Source organism: Cryptomeria japonica, chromosome 10 (genome assembly GCF_030272615.1).
Source record: "Cryptomeria japonica chromosome 10, Sugi_1.0, whole genome shotgun sequence".
Taxonomy (NCBI): Eukaryota; Viridiplantae; Streptophyta; class Pinopsida; order Cupressales; family Cupressaceae; genus Cryptomeria; species Cryptomeria japonica.
This window is the reverse complement of record NC_081414.1, coordinates 171386541-171407683: the sequence shown is the minus strand read 5'-3', so window position 1 is coordinate 171407683 and position 21143 is coordinate 171386541. Positions and strand designations below refer to the sequence as shown.

The 21143-nt window shown below is 37.2% G+C and overlaps 1 protein-coding gene across 2 annotated transcripts in view; it reads right to left on the bottom strand.

The window, feature by feature from the left end:
• Positions 1-16020: 16020 nt before the first annotated feature.
• LOC131047645 (uncharacterized) overlaps positions 16021-21143 on the bottom strand; it is a 179892-nt gene continuing 174769 nt past the window's right edge. For both annotated transcript variants that reach the window (XM_057981432.2, XM_057981433.2), the window contains exons 9-13: positions 17439-17540; positions 17233-17297; positions 16908-16989; positions 16698-16777; positions 16021-16297 (exon numbers count right to left, since the gene is read on the bottom strand). In XM_057981432.2, coding sequence (XP_057837415.1) covers positions 16237-16297; positions 16698-16777; positions 16908-16989; positions 17233-17297; positions 17439-17540 — 390 coding nt within the window. In that variant the 3' untranslated portion in view covers positions 16021-16236. The remainder of the gene's footprint in view (positions 16298-16697; positions 16778-16907; positions 16990-17232; positions 17298-17438; positions 17541-21143) is intronic.

Below are 21143 nucleotides of genomic sequence, written 5' to 3'. Positions count from 1 at the left end.
ACACTCTAGGTTTAAGTTGATTACCCTTGTCAGTTTAGAGTCTTGGTGTGCATTGTTGTTTAGCGTCAAGTGGTTTCTTGAGTTATTCTATGTTGGATTGCTTTGTAGTGTTAGGATTATTTATTAATTAAATTATTAATTAACTAATTGATTTATATAGTTTAATAATGTTAAATTAAATTAATGGATTTACATAGTTTATAATAAAAAAATAGTTGATATAAATATTTAATATTAATGTGTGATTATTAATTAAATTATAAATTAATTAATTGGTTAATATAATTTATTAGTATTAAATTAAAATAATTGATGACATATATATATATATATATATATATATATATATATATATATATATATATATATATATATATATATATATATATATATATATATATATATATATATATTGCTCGGTAAAAGGCCGAAGCCATATTTTATTAATAAATAAAATTACAATCTTCGCTCAGTGTGGGCGCTAGTAGGAAAGAGCAAAGAGGAGAAAACCTCCGGCCTTGCCCGAGACCATAGGTCCAGTCAGTAGCTAGTATTTAAAATTCTACATCATTTATAGAGTTACATATATTCCTTTACAATTTCTTCATTATGGGAGTACAAAAAGCCCTTCACAGGTAGTATTTGTAATTTTCCATGTGCTAACTTGCTTTCACCAGACTTCCTTGTGAACAGTTGCCGCTTTTACCATATTTTCTGCCTTCTGCTTTACCTGCAAAACAGATTCACAAGACAATCTTGTTGCAAACCACTTCATGAGGTGTTAGTGCAAAAGAAGAAGAACTAGTATTATCTCTGCATACTTTTGTTATAGTTTCCACTATTGTTATTATAGCCTAGGCTTCTTTCATATTAAGTCAGCATCATGATCATATTGTTGGCTATAATATGAAAGATTACCCAGGCTACAATAATAATAGAGGCATAAACATTGGTCATCAAGAGACTGATAATAACACAACCCATCTGTCATGTAGTTCATGATATTACCTTAATATTTTGATCTTAGAGATGTCTAAATGCAAATGTTGAATTAAACCAATATGTAAGAGTTTCGAGAGTACTCCTTGTTACTACATTTTGCAGATGAATGAATGTGGGTGTCCTCAGGTTGAGCCTGTTCATTCATGTCTGAGAAGATAATAATAAAGAGCCAACATAAGAGTATATGCCTGACTCAAAGAACAATCCAGATTCTAAACTTCACTTATTTTAGTATATATATGTCTTGTAAATACCATCAAGTAAGTATCCTTACGCTTTTCTATCTATGCTATAACATAATCATATATTTCTAAGCCATCCTAATATCAAAGTGCTTTCATAAATAGTTCTATATGTGCCTTGTACTATCTATAGATCCTACATCCCTGTGTGTTAGAGTAGTTATCAGTATACTGCAAACAAAACTGTGTTATGAAAATTTATTATTCATCCTTATCATCTACAACTTCCATGCAAGAGGCCTATGTTTCCTCAGCCTCCATGTCACTAGGATTACCAGCTTGGAATGAGGTCCAACCCTCCTCTACCATATAACTTACTCACCAATCACCTTTTGACTCTTCTACCACACCAAGCCATTGTTTAAGGAATGCAATACTCCTTGTTATCTCTGATTGTCGTTGCCGGCATAGTTTCTGATCTTTGCTGCTGAGAATAGGCCTCTTAAACTCTACATCGAGTGCTTCTTCCTTGTCTATGGCTTCTGCAGCTTTGATGTAATATTCCAGATAAGGTATATATAGTTTATCATCCACGCATTTGATAGCCATTTCCAGGTTAACTAGATATTCTTTCTTGAATATTAGCCTGCAAAGTGAGATTGTGACTGCCTTATCTTCTCCCATTGTGAGTAATATTGCTGCAAACCCCACAGGGATGTTGCTATTGACTCGTTCCCTATGCTCTGTGTATATAATCTCATTGCCCATAATCCTCTTGGTCGCATGAATGACCAAATCATCTTCCGATCTCAAAATAACCGACCAGTGTTTGCTAGATATCTCTTCGACAAAGGACATCTCATGCTTCTCAGGGCACAAACAAATACAGGAGTCCATATTTTTTACAAAGATAAATGGTGGGTGCCTCCACTTAGATATACTGGTTTTGTTAACTGGTATTATCGGTAAATCGAGCAATAACCCCGGTTGTGACAGACTTTTCTCGTGATGGTTTCCCATACACCTCCTGGTAAGTATTATGATTATTCTCTGATAAATATGACATATTTCCATCCCCATATTGCCATGCTGTATCGACTATAGGAATGTTGATTACTTTTTCATGATTATTTGTTAGCCTTACTCCCTAGCATCTCCAATGTATGATTGCTTTAAGAAGTCGAGCAGTGCCCATATGATGTATATGTGTGTGTGTGTGTCTGTATATATCAGTCTCTATGTGTGTGTATCTATATATATATATATGTTTAATTGTATTTATATAGACATATATATATATATATATATATATATATATATATATATATATATATATATATATATATATATATATATATATATATATATATATATATATATATTGCCCCCCCGGTTGCTAGTAACAGCTTCACAACCTGCCTGCCTAAAGTTCAGGAGAGAACAATAATCTGCCCTCCCACCCTGCTGCAGGGAAGAACTATAGTTGATCCGAGAAACGGCTAGACAAATGAATAATACAGATGGCCCTACTATTCGACATGGGTAGGATGGATAACTACTAACTTATCCTACAGTTCTTACTGCTGGCAGGGCAGGGCAGATAGTTAGCAGGTTCTCACTTCGCTACAATGATGCCTTAAAAGGACGGGATTCATCTTTCTTCATGAGGCCCTGGGTCGTGGTAGTGCCATAGAATATATAATAGGGCGGGCAGGGCTATATATATATAGGCATACAAACATATTTTGTGTATACAAATGAGCATATACATCTACTATATTGAGAAATCTATTAGGAACCAAAGGAGGGGTTATGATGATCTATGCTCTAAGATTATTATTGGTAGATATATATATGAATACACACACACACACACACACATAGTTATATATCATATATATGCATGTATGCACATATAAGTATATAAATATAAATATATACGTACATATATATCGCTATTTGTACATATACATATATATGCCTTCCAATATGTGTGTGAATGTGTTGTTCAGGATTATAGCTAAATCCCTGCCTGCCTATAAGTTACCAGGTCTGATTGCCTAGATATTAATAATGTGGTTTTGTTTGTTCCATCTGCCCCTATATTGGCTAGATTATCTGCCAATGTATTAACCTCCCTATATATGTGATTGATCGTGTAATCTGAGAAGATTTCCATTAGAGATAGGGCTCTGTACAATAAACTTCTGAGTTCCCAATTTGGCATTGTTCTGGTCCTCATTGCATGAACTATAATGGCAGAGTCCCCTTCTATTTCCAATTTGGATATTTTTTATTGTTTGCACGGGTTTAAACCCTCTATTAGGCTCAACAGTTCTGCCTTACTGTTAGTGCATTGACCTAGATATATAGATCTAGATCCAATACAACTCCCCTCATCCGAGTGAATTATATAGCTTGCCCCTACCTCTCCTGGATTACCTCTGGATGCTTCATTGAAGTTGAGTTTGCACCATCCAACCTCCGGGGCTACCCATTTGCAAGCTTTCCTTGCTTCGGTTTTGTCTATGCCACCCTTCCCAATGAACGAAGGGATTTTAATCCCCTTCCACTGCTTTGTAATGAAGTTATCGCAGTATGTAAATGTCTTATCATGTTGGGGGATGGTCACATTCTTGTTGTTGGAGATTTCTGTGATCTTCTATTTTTGCTATAAGATTCTCTACCTTCATTTCTGCTTCCTGAAAAATTCTCCTGTTCCTCTCCTTCAAAACTTCCCAGATTACTATTGTTGGGCTGCATATCCATAAATTGTGAAAGATGCTATTTCTTTTGATGATTGGCCAACCTCTAAGCCATTCCCTTAGGGAAGGGATGAGGGCGCCTGACCAACCTAGTTGGGCCATTAGCCAATACCAACATTTCTGTGTGTAGTTGCAGGTTGTGAAGATATGGTCATTTGTCTCCTCGTCTCCTTTGCATAAGAGACAGATTGAGGGCCCTTCGTAGCCCCTAAGTTTAAATTGTTTAGCAGTTAGGACCTTCCCCTGAATTGCCGCCCAAGCAAAGAAGCCAGCTTTTGGGAGGCAGAATTTGTCCCAGCATAGTGTATTAGGGATGAAGTCCTTGACAATGTTTGCTTCATCATATATGGTTCTGAAACCATCTCTACAGTTGTATTGTCCATCCTTTGATCTAGACCATATAAGCTCATCTGGCCCAGGTTTGAATATTATTATTCTGCATCCAAGAATTTGCAACAGTTCTTGGACTTTGATATTCGCCAAGAATGGGAGCATGTTTTTCCATTTCCATCCCATTGTCAATTCTGGTACCATTGTTGTATAATCCCTTACTTGATTACCCCATAAAGATTTCATTTGGTCCTTTATACCGGTCATATCCATTAGACTATCTATCGGGGGGTATCCCCCCCAGGGATCTTCCCAGAACAGGGCAGATTTATCGTCGCGAATATCCCAGGATAGATGATTCGATATGAGCATTCAACTCTCTTTTATAAACTTCTAGATTCTAGATCTCTTGGGTGGGTTTGTGTCCCTAAATACTGCCTTTCTGATTTTGTGATATATATTTGCTCCTAAGGATTCTGGCCCATTTGGCTTCTAAGGATGTGTACATTCTCCATGCTAGTTTTGCCCCTAAGGCCTTATTTTGCCATAGTAATTTTCTTATTCCCGTGCCTCCATCACTCTTTTATCGACATATCTTGTCCCATGATATTAGTTTCATTTTGTTCTTATCCTTTGTATCGTTCCAATAGAAATCTCTGATTGTTTGAGTTAGTTTCTTATAGGCCCCTTTCGGAAGTGGTATGCATGATAGAAGATAGATAGGCATTACTGCTAAGACTGTTTTTATGAGGGTTAATCTTCCTGCCCCTTTCAGCCATAAGGCTTTCCAAGATGACAGCTTCTTCCTAACCCTTTCAATAAGGGGATCCCAAAGTTTGTTGGTCCTGATACCTTTGTCCAGAGGCATTCCTAAATACGAGAATGGTAGATGACCTATCTTGTACCCTAGACACGAAACCATTCTGAATTCCTCCTGTGCTTCCATATTGAAAAAGAATATCTCCGATTTCTCCTTGTTTACGATCTCTCCGGATGCCAGCCCATACGATTGTAATATTTTGTTAATTTCCTTAGCTTCATTCAATTGCCCTTTCCCCAGAATCATTGTGTCATCAACAAACTGTTGATGAGTACATGGATCTACCCCTCCGGTGATCTGAATCCTTGCCAGTCTGCCAGCTCTCTGTGATGCATCCAAGTTTCTTCCTAAGGCTTCAAACATAATGATAAATAAGAATGGGGATAGGAAATCTCCTTGTCTAAACCCCCTATATATATTCCAAAGAAGCCTTCTGGTTTCCCATTTAGTAAGATAGAGAACCTAAGGTTTGATATGCAGAAGTAGACCCAATTAACTCATTGTTTGTTAAAGACAAAGGCCTTCATGCAGCTACAAAGGAAATACCAATCCACTTTGTCATAAGCCTTTTTGATATCTAATTTTATTAACATATTAGGTTGTCCTTGGAACTAACAGGAGTGGATGGCTTCCTGGATTATAGGATGACATTAATATTTAAATATAATTGCTGATTTAATTATTGAAGGTTATTATTTATTAATGTTAAGTTGTGTATTATAATATTTGACATTTATAATTATGCATGAAATATTATTTATTTACTATTATATTTTATTCGTATGTGGAAGATATTAATGGCATTGAGTTTAAATTATTATTGGCTGGAGCATTTATATGTACTCGTACATTTCATTATTTGTTTATTATTTTATTTATTTATCCATTTATTTATTCTTGGGTTATTTATTACTTATTTAATTATTTATTTATTTCTTTGCTTTAGTGTTTATTATCTATCTATTTATTTATTGGTTATTTATTTATTATTTTTTTACTTATCCCTTGTTATGATTGACCCTCTTGGGAGTTGTGGTTGTGAAGATATTATTATTTAATTGCTTGTTTATTTATTTATATTATTTTGTGGTTTAACATTTATTGGGCATTTGATTTATTTATTTTATATTAGCTCTTTCTTTTTTATTTATTGGTTAATGGGATTATTTATTTTTCCTACCCATTTATTTATTTATTTTCGAGATGGTTGATAAGAAATATATTATTTTGGTTTAATTATTTATCTACTATTTAATTATTTACCCTACCTACCCTAAATTAATATTGGTTGAGATATTTGGGTAAGTTAAATAATATTATTTTATATTGTTCTACCTCAATATTTGGCATGGTTGGTATGAGATATTATATTTTGGATTATTTTGATTGGTTGGAGAAGTTGTATAGTTATTGGATCAATTTCTATTTATTGAGAGATTTGAGTTTATCGTGTGTGTGGCTTGGCTGGAGAATTTTCTAAGAATTATTCATTTCACTTTTGGAGCTTGACTTGGATTTGCTTTAGGTTGTGATTTTTTGTTGGTGGATTGAAGATTTGGCTTGTCGCTTTTGCAACAATTTTGCATTCCATAACTTCTATTTTTCAGGTTGGGGATTTGTTGTGACCATTTCACACATCGCCCCATTGCAAATGGGGACCCCCTCTTTTTGCTCGTTTTTTTTTGCTCGCTTTTCGCTTCGCTTTTAGGGTTTTGTTAGTCAGTCAATTGTCTGGATTTAGGGTCAAGCCTTAGGGTTTTAATTGCCATCTTTTTGGGCCAGAATCCAATCAATTTTGAGAGCTTTTGAGCTTCTTTTGTAAGAATGCAAATTTTGAATGCAATGATTTCGCCAAAGTGGTCTATTTTCAATTGGAATTTTGAGTGCAGAGCTTAAATTTGTCTAAGTGTTGAAGGTGAAATGTGAATTTTTGTCCAATTGACTAATTTTGACCAAATTTTGACTTTTTTGATTTTTGATCCCGGGCGTTGGGAATGATTTGTTTTTGCCTCGGGAATTGATTAAACTTGTAAAATCATGATATTTTGGCCTGTAGGAGCAAAATCGCTCTTGTCCCTCAGTGAAGGACCGGAGCTACAAATAGAATATCGCTTTGTCCTTGCAGGATTTTAATGACCTAACGATTTGAAGATGTCCAAGGAGATATGTTTTATCAAATGAATACAACTTGAAGTGCCGTCGTGAGGGAGAATGGTCCAGAATGCCAAAATCGCTCCTGTCCCTCAGGAAGGGACCAGGGCGAAGTACATTGTAGCTCCCGTCCCTCTCCAAGGGACCAGAGGGATATTCTTCATAAGGCGAGATTCAGGCAAAGATCAAGTCAAGTTTATGTTTGAAGGCAAGAAAGGAGGTGAAATGAACTCATTGAAGATAAATTGAAGATCACCAAATGCCAACAAAGGACCAAAATGCTTAAGTTCGCTCCTGTCCCTCTCCAAGGGACCAGAGCGATTTTTGTTGTGGATGACTTTCTTGCCCAATTTGAATGGATCCCAAGGCATAGATGAATGGAAGGGTACATTACGAATCCGTTGAATATAAGTTTTGAAGATGATAAAGTGAAATGAGGCCTACAGAGCTAGAATCGCTCCTGTCCCTCTCCAAGGGACCAGGGCGATAGAATGGTTATATTGTTGTCCCTTCAAAATTCAAGACATTCTAAGACGAAGAACAAGGTGGCAAGGGCATTTCAAGGCATTTCGATCAAGCACGAAGTTACAAAGGTTGCCAAGTTGAAAGATTTGCACTAAAATATCTCAGTTCGCTCCTGTCCCTCAGGGAGGGACCAGAGCGAAAGTTGCATAAAGGCATAAATCTTGAAAGTTTATCAAGCATCAAGCAATCAACGAGGATCAAAAGACTACGTTTTACACGATGATAGCAATTACAAGTTGGAGAACGCAAGCATAACCTCAAAGTATTGAAGTTCGCTCCTGTCCCTTGGGAAGGGACCAGAGCGATATTGAATGTATTGAACAATTCATGCAAAAATCACGTTAAGTCAAGACTTCACAAAGTTGTAAAAGGTTCAAGGCGTCTTTTGAAGGTGATATGCAAAAGTTTTGAACGTCAAAGTGTTATCAATTGAGCTAAAAGACTTATATCGCTCCTGTCCTTTGGACAAGGACCAAGGCGATTTTTACAAAAACACTTATGCTCCTTCAAAATCAAGACAATGCAAGGATTGGCGAAGTAAAGGACGTCCTTTGGAAGGCAATGAACGAAGAACGAAGATCAAATGTTTACAAATTTGAGCCAGGACATGGAGATCGCTCCTGTCCCTCTCCAAGGGACCAGGGCGATATTTGCCAAAACACATGATATCCTTTAAAGATCACATTGAAATAAGGTTGCACAAGGTTTTAAACATCATTTGGAAGGCGATACAAAGGGAGATAGACGTTAAATATTACCAGTTTGAGCTTAAAATGGAGAAAAGACAAGGATCGCTCCTGTCCCTCTCCAAGGGACAAGGGCGATGATCCTTTAAACATCAAAATGCCTTGTGAAAAGCAAGTGGGACGAGCATGCAATGAACAAGCAATGTTATTATTTGCCTTATGATGAAAATTGGAGTTCGAAGATGCAAGATCAACGTGAAAGTATGAAGATCGCTCCTGTCCCTCTCCAAGGGACCAGGGCGATAATGGTTATAAAGGCATTTGTTCGCACAAGCAAGACACTCAAACTCGAAGGACCCGACAAAATGGTCGATTTGAACATGGAGATGAAGACTTTGGACGTCGAAATTGCAAGAATCATGATGAAGTTGATGGATCGCTCCTGTCCCCCAGTCAGGGACCAGGGCGATGAGGTACGTATACTTCATTTTCAAAATATTTTGGCGCTCAAACAAACATTTTTGAATTTATTTAAATGCTAGCAAAATCGATATTTAATTAAAAATGGCATTTAAATATTGCGTTTGGTATTAATTAATTGTTTTTGCCTTGTAAGAAAAATCGAATTTATTCAATAATAACAAAGGCATTTAATAATTAATTAATTATTTTAATAAAAAATTAAATATAGCGCTTGGTGTTTTATGGAGGTCGGCTCTTGTATTTATTCAAAAAATCGTTTAAATTGCCTTGTTTAATCACCAAGTCGGCCTATATGGTAATTGTGGTGTGAGCGCTATAAAGGGAGAGGTGAAAACCATTATTTTCACATTATCATTTTTACCTTTCCACATGCGATTTGAGGAAGACAAAGGAAAGTGCGAGTTGTATTCAAGGTGGTGCGATTTGGAGTTTACAAAGCAAGGTGGCGCTAATATCATCTAAGGTGGTGCGAATCCAAGTTTCCATTTGAAGCGAATTGTCAAAGGCATTGGGGAGATCACGTTGAAGACTATATATTTTCGATCTTTTTGCCTAGGCGAATTTTCTTTATTTGCATTCTAGAGCTAGCTCTCTATTGAGGTATGGCGATTTGATTTTATTGTTTTAATTTTGAATTGTTGATCGTCATATTTTGAATTTTGATTTTTTGAATTTTGAATTCCTAGCTCAATCGTTATTTTTTAGGAAATGATAACTCTAAAGACTTATCATGAGGTTTCCTAAAAAATTCATCTCTCTAATCTATGTTATTCATTGCAAAATCTAGCTTCTCATTATGAAATGTTTTGTAGGTATGGCAACCCCGAAGGCGGGAGCATCCACCAGTCGTTCAGCTCTCATGAAAGAAGATCAGAAGACCGAAGAAGTGGAGACCAAGATCGTGTCGAAGTGGAGCAACATTGGAGATACAAACTTGGGCAACTTCAGCACGAAGAAGTTTCGAGAGGTCCCTTACATTGGCAAGCCATCACCTGTCGCCCGGAGAATAATAGAGAGTGGCATCATTAAGGCGGCCGGCTTTCCTCCAGCTGTTCAGTGCCATGAGTTGATGATCGAGTGTGCTCGTCATTATGATCCACAGTGCAGAACGATCGTGTCCAAAGAGGGAAACACTTTGACGTACCTTTCAGAGGAAGCTATAAGTGAAGCTTTCCATCTTCCAGAGCACAGGGACATGATATACAAGAGCATAGAAGGAGCCAGATCAATGTACGAAGATGATCTAGATGCTTGTCTAAGCATTATCAATAAGAACTGGCTACTTAAGAGCCGTCCCCGTCTGAGCAAGGTCCCGAACACACCGCACGGGATTGATTTCCAGGAGGAGTATAGAGATTTGATTACCATGCTCAACCGAGTTACAGGAGCCCCTCATGCCTTCTATTTTGAGAAGTGGATGTTTTACTTCATCCAGGTGATCGTTCAGGGAAAAGGTACGATACATTGGGCTAGGATGATCAGCCATTGCTTGAACGTACAGTTGAGGAGACTCAAGGCTACTAAGTCCTTCCACATGAGTTCATATGTCATTTATGCCTTGATTAGGAGTGTTGAGTACGCAGGACTACCTCACAGAGAAGTGATTGGAAGAGGACCCAGCGAGGTCAGAGCTTGTGATTCCTATGCCTACTTGCATCATCCGCCAGGGAGCAACTATAAGTTGGTTAATGATACTTTCACGATGAACATCACAAGGACGTTGCAAGGTGGAATTCACAACAGGTTATCTCAGGATGCCCAGGAATTCATAAAGAGGTACGGTGCTTGGTTCATTCAGTTTCCCAAGTTCACTTATATTAGAGTGCATGGATGTCCTTTACCTCCATACATGTTGCCGAGATATCCGACAGACATAATTGTGTTACTTGAAGTAACAAGACAGTTGGCAGCATATGTGAAGGCATTCAGACACAGACATCAGAGTGGAGTTCCAGTACCTATCATTTTGGGTAATTCAGTTGAGGTATGTCCTAATGCTTTAGCCATGGATGACGCAGAGAAGGAGTTAGCCTTGTATTCTTTTCCATCTTTTGCTTTGAGAGAAAGCTTTGATCCACATGGGCATTTAGAAGAGACAGTCGGCAGAAGGTTTAGGCATGAGTACCAAATAGAAGATTTTATGATGAATCTCTTAGATGATCTTGAAGTGAAACGGAAAATGCATTCTAGATTGCCTTTGGATTTCATCAGGAAATGCAGGATTTACAGAGTGGCCGACCAAGCTCAGGACAGTGGCAGACATATCCAGTCTTCCTATGATCGAGAAAGCAAAACAATAAGGTTAGATTGGAATGAGCCCGAGGTCGTGGATTTAGCTACTTTGATGGCACCAGTCTTGTCTTGTACTCGCAGATGGGTTGACATACAACATCAGAAGTTGAGAGAACAAGGCATAGCTATGACTTTCACTTTGGAAGAGAAACCAGCCGAAGGTGGAGCTAGTGTGAGTGAAGGCAATCCTAATCCTAGAAATTCAGGTGAAGGAAACCTTCGATATGCCAGTGAGGGCAATCTCCATCCAAGAGGTTCGAAGAGGAAAGAGAGACCTGGAAAGAGAGAATCTTCCAAGAAGAAACAGGAGGCTAACAGAGATCAATCATCCGGTATTTCTTCTAGACCTGAGAAGAGAACAATTCAAGTGGAAGAATCCATGGAGTCGATGGTACAGAACGATAGGCAAGAGGAAGGACAAGCACAACAAGGGTCACCAGATGGATCTCTCCAAGACTATGAGTTAGATGAAGACAAAGAAGACAATGAAATATCATCTCCTCCCAGACAAGAAGAAATAGTACATAAGGAAATTCAAGTTCAAGAGACAAGATCGATTATCCCAGATTGGTTGAAGGAAAGATTAACCAAGGTGATCGTAGTAGAGGACGAGGACAGTGCAATTGATTTAGAGAACCTTGTTGGACATTCTCACGAAGTAACAGAGAAGAGAAAGGCTACCAAGATGTCCAAGATGATTCGAGATGAGACTGGATCCAGGAAATTGCAGATAGCTACACCGACAATAGACAAATATGAAGGTGAGATCCTAGCAGAGGAATATGATATACAGACATTTGAGCTAGGACCATCTACAGCAGAGCAGACTTTAGATGATGCCACCGATTCATTTGAGGCATTGAAAGACAAGCTTAGAGAAGAAATGGAGAAGAACAGAAAGCTTGAGAGAGAGGTCGGTGCATGGAGGACTTATTTCAGTCACATCAATGAACCTTTGGGACGTCAGGATCCAGCTAGATCACCAGTGCAAGCACTTCCACTTCAATCAATCAGTGAGGCAGAAAGATTCAGGAACATGGTCCAACGTACAAGTAATTGGATGGATAGATCTCATACAGTGGCCATAGAATTTGTAACAAGGATGATGAAGATTATTCATCAGGCTATCCAAGTTCTTGAGATAATCCACAATTTGATGATAACAGTAGCTGCATTCGCCCATACCAAGGATGTTATCATTCCTGTCTTGAAGGTAATTAGACACACATCAAGGAAAGTTTTAGCGCAAGAGAAGATCTTGGATGGAGAATCTCACAGTTTGTTTCAGTGGTCAACCTTACTCCATATGAAGAGTGTTTTCTTCGAGGACATCAGTGTTAGATGTGGCCAAGTTGAGGAGGTGATCAATCCGATCCAGGACAGAGTATTTGAGGTACTTCGTACCATTCTTGGCAGAAGGATCGAGGTCGAGACAGATGTGGATATGCAGGAGTTAGAGGATAGAATCAAGGTCATCTTTTGCAAGGACGCAAATGTTACAGATGAGCAATATGATCAAATGTTTGCCACCATGCTCCTGATTGAAAGAACAAAGGAACTTGAATCTACTTGGGACGCAGCTCTTCTAGATGCATTCGATCAGGTCATCCACTTGGAAGAGAGTATGAAGAATCTTCCCGAGATTGCAATTGCAGAAATCGAAGGAATCGTGACAAGATTCATTGCATATGCCAAAAAAGAACATTGGAAAGGGAATAAGGTTCTAGATGAAAGGTTGTTATAGATGACATGGCATCTTATTTATCATTGGTTTATGTCTCCTAGGTTTTTGTGCCAAATTTAATATTTGGCTATGTATTTAATATTGTTCAGTAAAAATGAGGCCATTTGTAACAAACCCTAATTAGGGTTTAGGTGTCATGATCTTGACCGTTGATCTACTTTCGATCTGGACCTTTCATTGTAACTGGGGATGCTATTTATACCCCCATTTTTCATTTCATTTGGTAATAGTTAATAGTCAATAGTTGATGTAATAGAGAAGAGAGATAGCTAAGAGATTAGAAGTTAGAAGCAATTTTATTTTGTAGCAAGATTGAGTTTTGAAGAGAGGAATTCAAGCAATTGTTGTACATGATGACTTGGAAATCAATAAAATATTGAAGTTATGGTGTTTTGTTGCAACTTTCTTGGTTATCTTCATGGTTGTTTAACTTACTTGAATCATGCTCAATCAAAGTAGTGTGTTAATTTGAAGGACATTGTGTGAGACTTGATCTTTGGTAGGATTCGTAATCCAAACCACTAGCTTCTTGCTGATTGTAGGAACGCCTTGCGTGGTCGACTGGAGAATACTTTGAGTCCCTTAATCTTCAATCATTATTGTATCTTAGATATGTACCTTCGTGGTAGTGTCTTTGATCTTTGATGCATCAAATATCATTTTGTTACCTTAGAAGATCGCATCAATTTCAATTGAGTTGTTATCTTATGGCAAAATTGAAGTTGGTTGAATCTTGCCAAGTCTTGTCTACACGAAGTCATTCTTAGGGTTAGATTAGATTAGACCTCTTTCAAACCCTACTCTTTTGAAAGTTTCTTTAGTTTTAGTAAAATCTTGAACTTTTGGAATACGTAAGGCCCCTTGGAGGAAACAGCAAATCACATCATACCGCTGGAAGCTTGTCCACACGTAGAGACCCTACTAACAGAACCTTGGAGTCTTCCTAACTGATCCTTTATGCGAATCTTCAGCAGTTAGAGACTATTTTCTCAAGAGAGGATAAGATGCCTATTGGTATTTTATTCTGTGTATGATGGTGTACAAAATACACGTCAACAGGATTTTAAATCGTTCTTATGCAATTTGATTTGAAAAGATTGTATTCTTCATGTCTGTAAAAAATATATGTTTAATGTATTTGTTGAGATTTTATTCTTGATTTTGGTTATTGGAAATTTTGGTATTTAGACTCTCTTGCTTGTGCATTGTAGTGAATGAGTCTATCCTTGCGATGTTGTACACTTGATTTATTGATTTGAGATGATTGATTTCACTATTGTACTAAGCAAGATGAGAAATGCCTTGTTGATATTCTTTGGGCTCATGTTGAATATTTTTTTATAATGAGATTCTTGATGTTTAAGGATTATTGGTTGCCTTTGTAAGGCTGTGATATTGGCATATGTTGTTCATGTTCTTGGAGATTATTATTTGATGTATAACCTTGGTTATCCGAGTTATGATGCACATGAGAGCCCTTGTTCTTGTATTTGAGTATATTGTTACCCTAAGGTCTAGGTGCATGATTAGGGAGAGTGGGCTTCCATGAGTTTGTTGAGGTCACGAAATAGATTGCTAGGATTCCTTGTTAGTTGGAGCTGGGGTCTAGACCATCTAGATAGTTCATTGGAGGTTTATTGTATTAATCAAGTGATAATATAATAACTAATCTTAGGTAGGTTGGGTAGTAGTAACTTATCTAAGTAAGATAAGAAATGTGTTGCGATGATGCCCCATCTCATGGCCTGGAGTAAACCGGAGTGAGATATGAGAAGATCAGGTAACTGGATAAACCAAACTCCCTTGATTTCTCAAAGGTTGAGAAGGTTCCGCATGTGTATCATGAATGTCGAGACAGAGTTCTAGGATATCCTCTGATAGCATGTGATGACACTCTACCCTACATGTTGATCCTAGTTCCTTATGCTTGTATTGTGGTGCCTCCAGATGTCCTGTATGGTGGATTATGTCATGATTATGGTCTTATAGTTGTTTCATCTCTTTGGTAGCTAGGTGTCAATCTAGATCTAGAGTGTGAGTGGGATCTTGTGTCATCTCCTAGCACGGGGGGTGGTTCCTTATGGTTCAACATGGTCGGGTGGTTTGATGCCTTCTTTCATTGGATGCTCTTGTGCATGGATGTGGATTCATATCTTCTCTTCATGTAGATGGATTCGTGGAGTATATTCTATGTAATGGAATTGAGATTATGTATCTTGTATCATGAGGAAGGTCTAATTATAAAGGAAGAATATGTAACAGTATCTTGAAAACATATGTAGTGGGAATTGTAGTGGATGAGATCTTGATGTATTGTAGCATAACATGATTGCTGAATTCATTGTAAAAGGATATTCATCGTGGATGCAATTCTAGATTGGAAGAAACTATTTGAATGTTTCAACGGAAATGATGTTATTCTTGGTTCATGGATATCTCTAGAATATGAATAAGAATGAGTACGTAGCTTGTAGGATGTATGGTTATACTTAAGGAAATGAACTAGATTGCGTTAGTTGATGCCTAATTGATAATTCATGATAACATGACATGTTAGAAGGTTTGGAAAGGGATTAGGAACATTTGGTTTGGTGTTTTAAAATGAATCAAACGAATAATGGGATATGATAGGATATGCATTTGTTGAATAATGATTCTCATGCTAAGAAGGAAAGTAATCGATTAGGAAATGAATGTAATGAATGTTGAATGGTATCATAGATGGAGATGTGTTTATGTGTTAGAGTTATTTACGTGATGGCGTTGAAGTACCTCGGGGAATGGTAGATGTTGTGATGTAATCCGCTTGCGTAATTATGATGTTAAAGATATTTTATATAATCTTGTAAATGTTAATTAATGTTTTTGATGGAATGATAGTTTACTGTGTTGTGTTAGTAGATATTTAAAAAACAAATTATTATCGCTAGTTGTATGTTAGTTGGCTGTATTTCTCTAGGGCATTTTGGCAGGCATTGCAGTTCATCTCTTTAGTACATAACAATTACACAGATGTAAACAACTAAAGAGCATGGAAATAAGAAAAATACCGAGTTTGGTGTGATACAAATAAAATAAATCATTTTTAAGCCAAAAAAATCAAATATTACATTTCTATAAACCAGAACCATGGGCTCCAGTGAAAAATTTACAAATGAATTCGAATTAGATTGCTTCAGTTTCACCTACCAAGTGGCCACTCTACAAAATTTAATCTTAAATAGTTACTACTTGTAATTGCAGTGGAAGTCATTGATCATTGGATATATAATCCAAACCCAATTTCTTTGGGACCCGTTTCAACCATCCATGGTGGCCTGTCCAGGGGCACAATCATGCAAGACATTTAAGGAATTATTACTTTTATCTGAACATGGTAAATATTGATCCTAAACATTCAAATTACAATATTTTCAGCAGCAACGTTGTTTCAAGACTCTAATTTTATTTCTAGTTTAAAATTCATGTGTGACATCTATTTGGAGAGATGAAATCAATAACTAGAAATAAAAGCATAGTGAAAAAAGCACTAATAAGGAAAATTCAAAAATGAAATGAGCTACTGGAATTTTGTTTCTAAACACTTTCATTGCCCTAAAATTTCTCACTTACATACAAACAAACTTTTAATCTGGTACTACCAAACAGAACTTTGCGACAAATGATTGCTTTTAAGAAAATAAAGATACTGTGATTTATCTGAAAAAGAGTTTGTACCTGTTCATGACAAAATTGATTGTTCCCTCAGAAGCCCATTCCAAGAGTTTCTTCCTTGCCTCCACTGCTATTCCTTCAGGCTGTCGTTCAGAAAACAAAAGATGTCCTAAATGGGCGAGCCTTCTCAAATTGTAATTGCTAATTTAATCCAGGGAATTTTGTTTAAAATTCACACATTATATGCAATTGTTGCAAGGACGACCCACATACCTCCTCTGGGAACCATACACCAGGTTGAGTGCTCCCCTCTAAAACAGCTCTTACAAATGCAGCGGTAGCAATCCCTACAGATCTGCAAATTATAAACAGTCGGTAATATATACACAACAATGTTTAGAAATCAGAAAATAAAAACTATCATTTTTTACTTTATAGGTCTCCACCACCTACTTCTAAACGATGTTAGTAAGTGCATAAAATTTGCATTGGGTTGGAAGATATAGATTTGAAGCTATGTCTAGATGTCCAATAAATATTTTTTATAGCATTCATGTCAATTGTAGATCTGGTATTGAGGCTAAGCGATAAAACATACATTGACAATTTCTTATGACTATATATGCTAACAGCTTTTCTCCCATCTGTGCATTCAAGATCTACCTGTAGACAAAGAAATATCCAAGGCATTAATCAAAACTGAACATTTTAAAATTAAACTGTAAACGTTTTGGATATTAAAATAAATATCTTGAATATGTTGCTTTCCATCCATGAATAATTTAAATATGAAACAGCCTATACCCTCATTGACATGAGTTCGCCAGAAAATTTGTCAACTGCGCGAACAATTGGGATGGTTGCCTCGGCCAATTTTTGGACTTTCTCTCTGTTCTTTAAAAAATCCTGCACATGCAAAGAAGATGGATAAGTTTTAGATATACACTATACAACAGAAATATTTTGGTTAAATAAACTTCGATTTAAAAGACTTTAGAGGAGAAAATATGCGGGTTAATAAATATCACATTCAATGAAATACTAGCTATAAGTCTTTCGTATTCTTTGATACAGTTTTATTGTAAATAAGCTTCCATGGTGTCATTCAATACTCAAATTGGGAAAATGTGGCAACAGTATATAAAGACTTAAAAATCAAACAGTGCTCTTTTACTAGATCTATGTAGGTTGGTTCTTAATTAAATTAGGGAATGGGAAGCCTATCTAAAGATTAAACATTCTCATAACTAGTAGTTTATATTGAAATCCTAAAATTCGGAATTTTTTCTAATAAATAGCTTAATGGAACCTCCACTTGCCTATTATATTCTCAAGCAAGAGACGGAGAATTCTCACAAATATGGAGTGCTGTTTGCAGTTGGAAGGATCCTTATTTTTGACAGACAGCACTGCCATGTGAACTCATCTTAATCAGGCCAAATAAATTAGACAAAGTTGTAATCTTCGACACCTTATAGGACTTGCTTCCTCTTTTTGTTTCCTACAATATTTTTGTTTTTGCTAATAGTAACTTGGGTAAGGCATCCAAAAGAAGCAAAAAGAATGGCATCAAAGCAATTACCAAAAAAAGAACATACATCAACTGAAAGAAAGACTAGCAACTAACCGGAAAGAAACCACTATTTATAACAAAATAAGTTTCAATAGAGTCTTAAATCCTGTTGTGACCATTTCACACATCGCCCCATTGCAAATGGGGACCCCCTCTTTTTGCTCGTTTTTTTTTGCTCGCTTTTCGCTTCGCTTTTAGGGTTTTGTTAGTCAGTCAATTGTCTGGATTTAGGGTCAAGCCTTAGGGTTTTAATTGCCATCTTTTTGGGCCAGAATCCAGTCAATTTTGAGAGCTTTTGAGCTTCTTTTGTAAGAATGCAAATTTTGAATGCAATAATTTCGCCAAAGTGGTCTATTTTCAATTGGAATTTTGAGTGCAGAGCTTAAATTTGTCTAAGTGTTGAAGGTGAAATGTGAATTTTTGTCCAATTGACTAATTTTGACCAAATTTTGACTTTTTTGATTTTTGATCCCGGGCGTTGGGAATGATTTGTTTTTGCCTTGAGAATTGATTAAACTTGTAAAATCATGATATTTTGGCCTGTAGGAGCAAAATCGCTCCTGTCCCTCAGTGAAGGACCGGAGCTCGTTTTCAAATATCTTACTGTCCCTGCAGAGTCAAAGTGAATTTCGAATTGCAAGTGATGAGGAAGGGCGTGATCTTTCCGTTGAATATAAATTGAAGAATTTTACGAACACGGAAGTGCCTCCAGGAGTCAAAATCGCTCCTGTCCCTCAGTGAAGGATCGGAGCTACAAACCAAATATTGCTTTGTCCTTGTAAGATTTTAATGATTTGACGATTTGAAGAGGTCCAAGGAGATATGTTTTATCAAATGAATATAACTTGAAGTGCCGACATGAAGGAGAGTGGTCCAGAATGCCAAAATCGCTCCTGTCCCTTAGGAAGGGACCAGGGCGAAGTACATTGTAGCTCCCGTCCCTCTCCCAGGGACCAGAGCGATATTCTTCATAGGGCATGTTCTGGACGAAAATCAAGCAAGTTATAAGTTTGAAGGCAAGAAACAGGGTGAAATGAACTCATTGAAGATAAATTGAAGATTACCAAATGTCAACAAAAGACCTAAATGCCTAAGTTCGCTCCTGTCCCTCTCCAAGGGACCAGAGCGATTTTTGTCTAAGACAAATTTCTTGCTAAGTTACAATCAAACCCAAGGCATGGATGAATGGAATGGAATGTTACGAATCCGTTGAAGATAATTTTAGAGGTTAGCAATGTGATGTGGAGCCTACAAGAGCAAGATCGCTCCTGTCCCTCTCCAAGGGCCCAGGGCGATATAATGGTTATATTACCGTTCCCCAAGTTCAGGACACTCCAAGGCGAAGAACAAGGTGGTGAGGACATTTTAAGACATCTCCATCAAGCACAAAGCATCAAGGGTCGTCAACATTGAACGAATTACGTCAAGATTTGAAGTTCGCTCCTGTCCCTCAGGAAGGGACCAGAGCGATGTTTATTATATTGGCCAAATCCCTCAAAAATCACGTAAGGTCAAGGTTTTGCAAGATCGTACAAGGTCCAAGGCATGATTAGAAGGTGATATACAAAGACTTCAAACTTTAAAAGATCCTCAAATTGAACACAGAAGCTATATCGCTCCTGTCCCTCTCCAAGGGACCAGGGCGATTTGCTTGGGATTCTTCATTTTCCTTCAAGTTCACGCCAGGTCAGGGTTTTTCGGGATCACACAAGGTATAAGGTGTCTTTTGAAGATGATATGCAAGAGTTTTGAACGTCAAAGTGTTACCAATTTGTGCAAGGAACTCATATCGCTCCTGTCCTTTGGACAAGGACCAAGGCGATTTCATTAAAACACTCATGATCCTTTAAATGCATGTCAAGGCAAGTGCACGTGAGATCAAGGACGTCCTTCAAGAGGCAATAAACGAAAAACCAAGGTTGAAAGATCACACATTTTGGCTAGAGCTTCCAGATCGCTCCTGTCCCTCTCCAAGGGACAAGGGCGATGATCCTTCTAAAGTCTAAACGCCTTGTAGAATTCAAGTGGAACGAAAGGGGAGCGAAAGAATAGCATTGTTTGTCCATCATAACAAAGATTGAAGTTCGAAGTCACAAAGATTAAAGAGAAATTATGAGGATCGCCCCTGTCCCTCTCCAAGGGACCAGGGCGATATTTGCCAAGACACATGTTATCCTTTAAAGATCACGGCAAAATAAAGTTGCACAAGGTTTGAAACGTCTTCTAAAAGGTGATGAAGGAGGAGTTGATATCAAAAATGGAGAATTTCAAGTGAAAACATTAAGATCGCTCCTGTCCCTCTCCAAGGGACCAGGGCGATAATGGTCTAAAGACATTCCTTCGCACAAACAAGTCAATCAAACTCGAAGGACCCAGCTAAAATGTCGATTTGAACGTGGAGATGAAGGCTTTGGACGTCAAAAATGCAAAGATCAAGACCAAATTGATGGATCGCTCCTGTCCCTCAGTCAGGGACCAGGGCGATGAGGTATGTATATTTCATTTTCAAATTTTGGCGCCCAAAACAAATGTTTTTTGAATTTATTTTAAATGCTAAATCGATAATTTTTTAAATTCAATAAATTAGCATTTAAATGTTGCGCTTAACATTTATTAATTATTTTGCCTTTAAAAAATCGAATTTGATAATTTAAAAACAAAGGCATTTAATTAATTATTAATTAAATAATAAAAAATCAAAAGGAGCGCTTGGTATTTTAGAGGTCGGCCTTGTTATTTATTTAAAAATCGTTTAAAATTGCTTCATTTCACCAAAGTCGGCCTATATGGTGGTAAGAGGTGAGCGCTATAAAGGGAGAGGTGAAAATCATTATTTTCACATTTTCATTTTCATCTCATATGCGATCAAAGGAAGAAGTGCGAACTATTATCCAAGGTGGAGCGAATTTCATTCCAAGCAAGGTGGTGCGAACTTG